Below are 2,330 nucleotides of genomic sequence, written 5' to 3' on the forward strand. Positions count from 1 at the left end.
GTTTCTACTTTGGGCTGAATTTTAAACATCGTCTTCATAAAGAGTTTGTGTTTTATTGTTCATTAGAGGAGTTCAGGTTAGAAACGGTGCCGTTATGGAGCCGTGAGTCAATCATCTGACGTTCATGTGATGTTCCTCTAACGCCTGCAGTTCACCGTCTTCATCCTTCTGTTCAGTCATTTCACCGTCTCCGTATGTAAAGTCATCAGCCGACGCTGCTGTAAGACTAAAACGAGAAGCGTTTGAGCTTTGTTCAGATATAAATAGCCTCCTCTGGCTTCCTGTTCAAAGTGTTTTTTACTCCTGTCGCTCTATTAATAGACGACGATTTCCATCCGAACGGTAACAAAGACAGTGTTGCCATGGCGACGTGTCAGGCTGAGCGAGAGCAACAGGCTCTGATTGGTCCCAGCGGTGAGGATGTTAATTTACAGCCTGTTTGGTTCCACTCGTGTTAAATCTGAGAGGGTTTCAGGACGCTGCTGAGGTCCAAAGAGATCCAGAACCAGAACCCAGTCTCCTCCTCACATGGAGGCTGGTGTCCGGAGGGTCCAGGTTCAGGTCTCTGGTTTTAATAAGGTGCAAATAAAAAGTAATAAAGAAGAAAAACTGACTTCTGCATTTTTTCTTATGTGAGCTTAAAGACGGGACCATAATCACATATAATCACATATATGTATAATATTGATCCGATTGTCTGATATTGATTCTGAATCAGGTGAAGTTCTTCTGATATGTTCATTTTAACAGCTTCAAACCTGCTGAAAGCTGCTCGCTGGACAAACAGTAAACTCGACCTCTGAAAGTGTTTCATATTTTAGGCTAACAGTTCAGAACCCTCCTGACCCATAGCTGACTCTGTGGAGCTGGTCGGGTTCTGAACATCCACCTGTGGTGAACTCTGATCTATAACCGGGTCTCTGGTCTGTAGACGTGATGTTTGACTGACTCGTGGATCAGCCAGGTGGGCGACTCACCTCTCCCCCTGCCTGCCGCCGCTCTTTGGGTTGACCAGAACCAGCAGAGGGTGAGTCCCGGGAAGAGGACTGATCTGGAACCAGAACACAGAGTCAGATTGTGTCGGCCTGCTGCAGGACGGACGGACACGGACANTTTTAACAGATATGATGTGAATTCATGTGTTTATCTTCAGTTTAACTAAAAAGCATTAAAAACACTGTCGGTGTTTCGTACAAATTAAACGTCTGCAGGACGCTTCAGCAGTGACGGAGATCAGCTCCACTTTCACCTGCTCACCAACGTCACCTGGCTTTGCTGACCAATCAGCAGGCTGCTTGTCAGGAGGGGGCGGGGCCTTAAACGGACACGGAGCAGAGGAGCTGCAGCAGATTACAGACTGATGAAAGGAACGTGTTTTTGAACATTATAATCTGTTAATATATTCTAGAAATGTGTGTCTGGTTCACGTTTCTGCCTCAAAACTCCAAGAAAGTTCAGCGTCTCTCGATTTCAGAGAGAAATCCTGAACAACATTGTAGAACAAAACACACTGAGAGTCTCCGTCCTCCACACGACAGAACATCATGTTTGTATTTACAGCTCTCTGATTATAATTAAAACATGCATCTTTAATTGGACTCACCCCACCATCGGTCCTCCTTGATCCAAACTGTACACCTGTCTGGGGTTCAGGAGGTACCGGAACTTCCTCAGAACCCTGTGAGAAGACAAAGAACAAGTTAGTACGTCATTGTTACACGTTCCAGGTAGAAGGGAGCGCTCAGGTGAAGCTGGTGGTGAAACGACAGCAGTGATCCTGCAGGTTCGTCACAGATCCATGGATAAGATCTGTACAGCTTCAGGTGTGGCAGGAAGTGTCTGAAACCAAACATCTCACTGCTGCTGCTTCATGATGCAACCTCGTTAAACGGCCAAAAGAATTCACCTCGTCTCCTTCACAGCAGTCAGCTTTCACCCACAACTGCTCAGCAGCGTAACGGATCCTTTAAGTCAGCTTTGATCAACGTACATGTTCAACCCTACGAAAGATTTCAAAGTTCTGTGATACAAAACGATGTCGACTCGACGAAGAACGTGTACAAAACGAACATCTAGAACATTTAAATTGATGCAATGAATGGCATCAAAATCCTGTCGTGTTTAAATATTTTGCTTTTTGTAGCTTCGACTCGTGCAGCTCCACATCATGATGCTCCATCTCCGTGCTTCACTGTCAGGACCATGCATCCACTGTGGTGGTCCTGGTCAGGTTCACACCAAACATCTGGACTCCATCTGAGCCCAACACATTGATCTCCATCTGACCAGAGGATGTTCTCCAGCATCCATCAGGCTTCTGTTCATGTTCT

General features: G+C 45.8%; 1 protein-coding gene across 1 annotated transcript in view; it reads right to left on the bottom strand.

The window, feature by feature from the left end:
• The window catches only part of dgkg (diacylglycerol kinase, gamma), a 121,064-nt gene that overhangs the window by 68,148 nt on the left and 50,586 nt on the right, over positions 1 to 2,330 (bottom strand). Inside the window, exons 13-14 of the mRNA XM_008295897.1 lie at positions 2,062 to 2,072; positions 1,604 to 1,678 (exon numbers count right to left, since the gene is read on the bottom strand). Of these exons, the coding sequence (XP_008294119.1) occupies positions 1,604 to 1,678; positions 2,062 to 2,072 (86 nt within the window). The remainder of the gene's footprint in view (positions 1 to 1,603; positions 1,679 to 2,061; positions 2,073 to 2,330) is intronic.

Source organism: Stegastes partitus, unplaced genomic scaffold, assembly GCF_000690725.1.
Source record: "Stegastes partitus isolate 25-593 unplaced genomic scaffold, Stegastes_partitus-1.0.2 Scaffold1082, whole genome shotgun sequence".
In the NCBI taxonomy this organism is placed as follows: Eukaryota; Metazoa; Chordata; class Actinopteri; family Pomacentridae; genus Stegastes; species Stegastes partitus.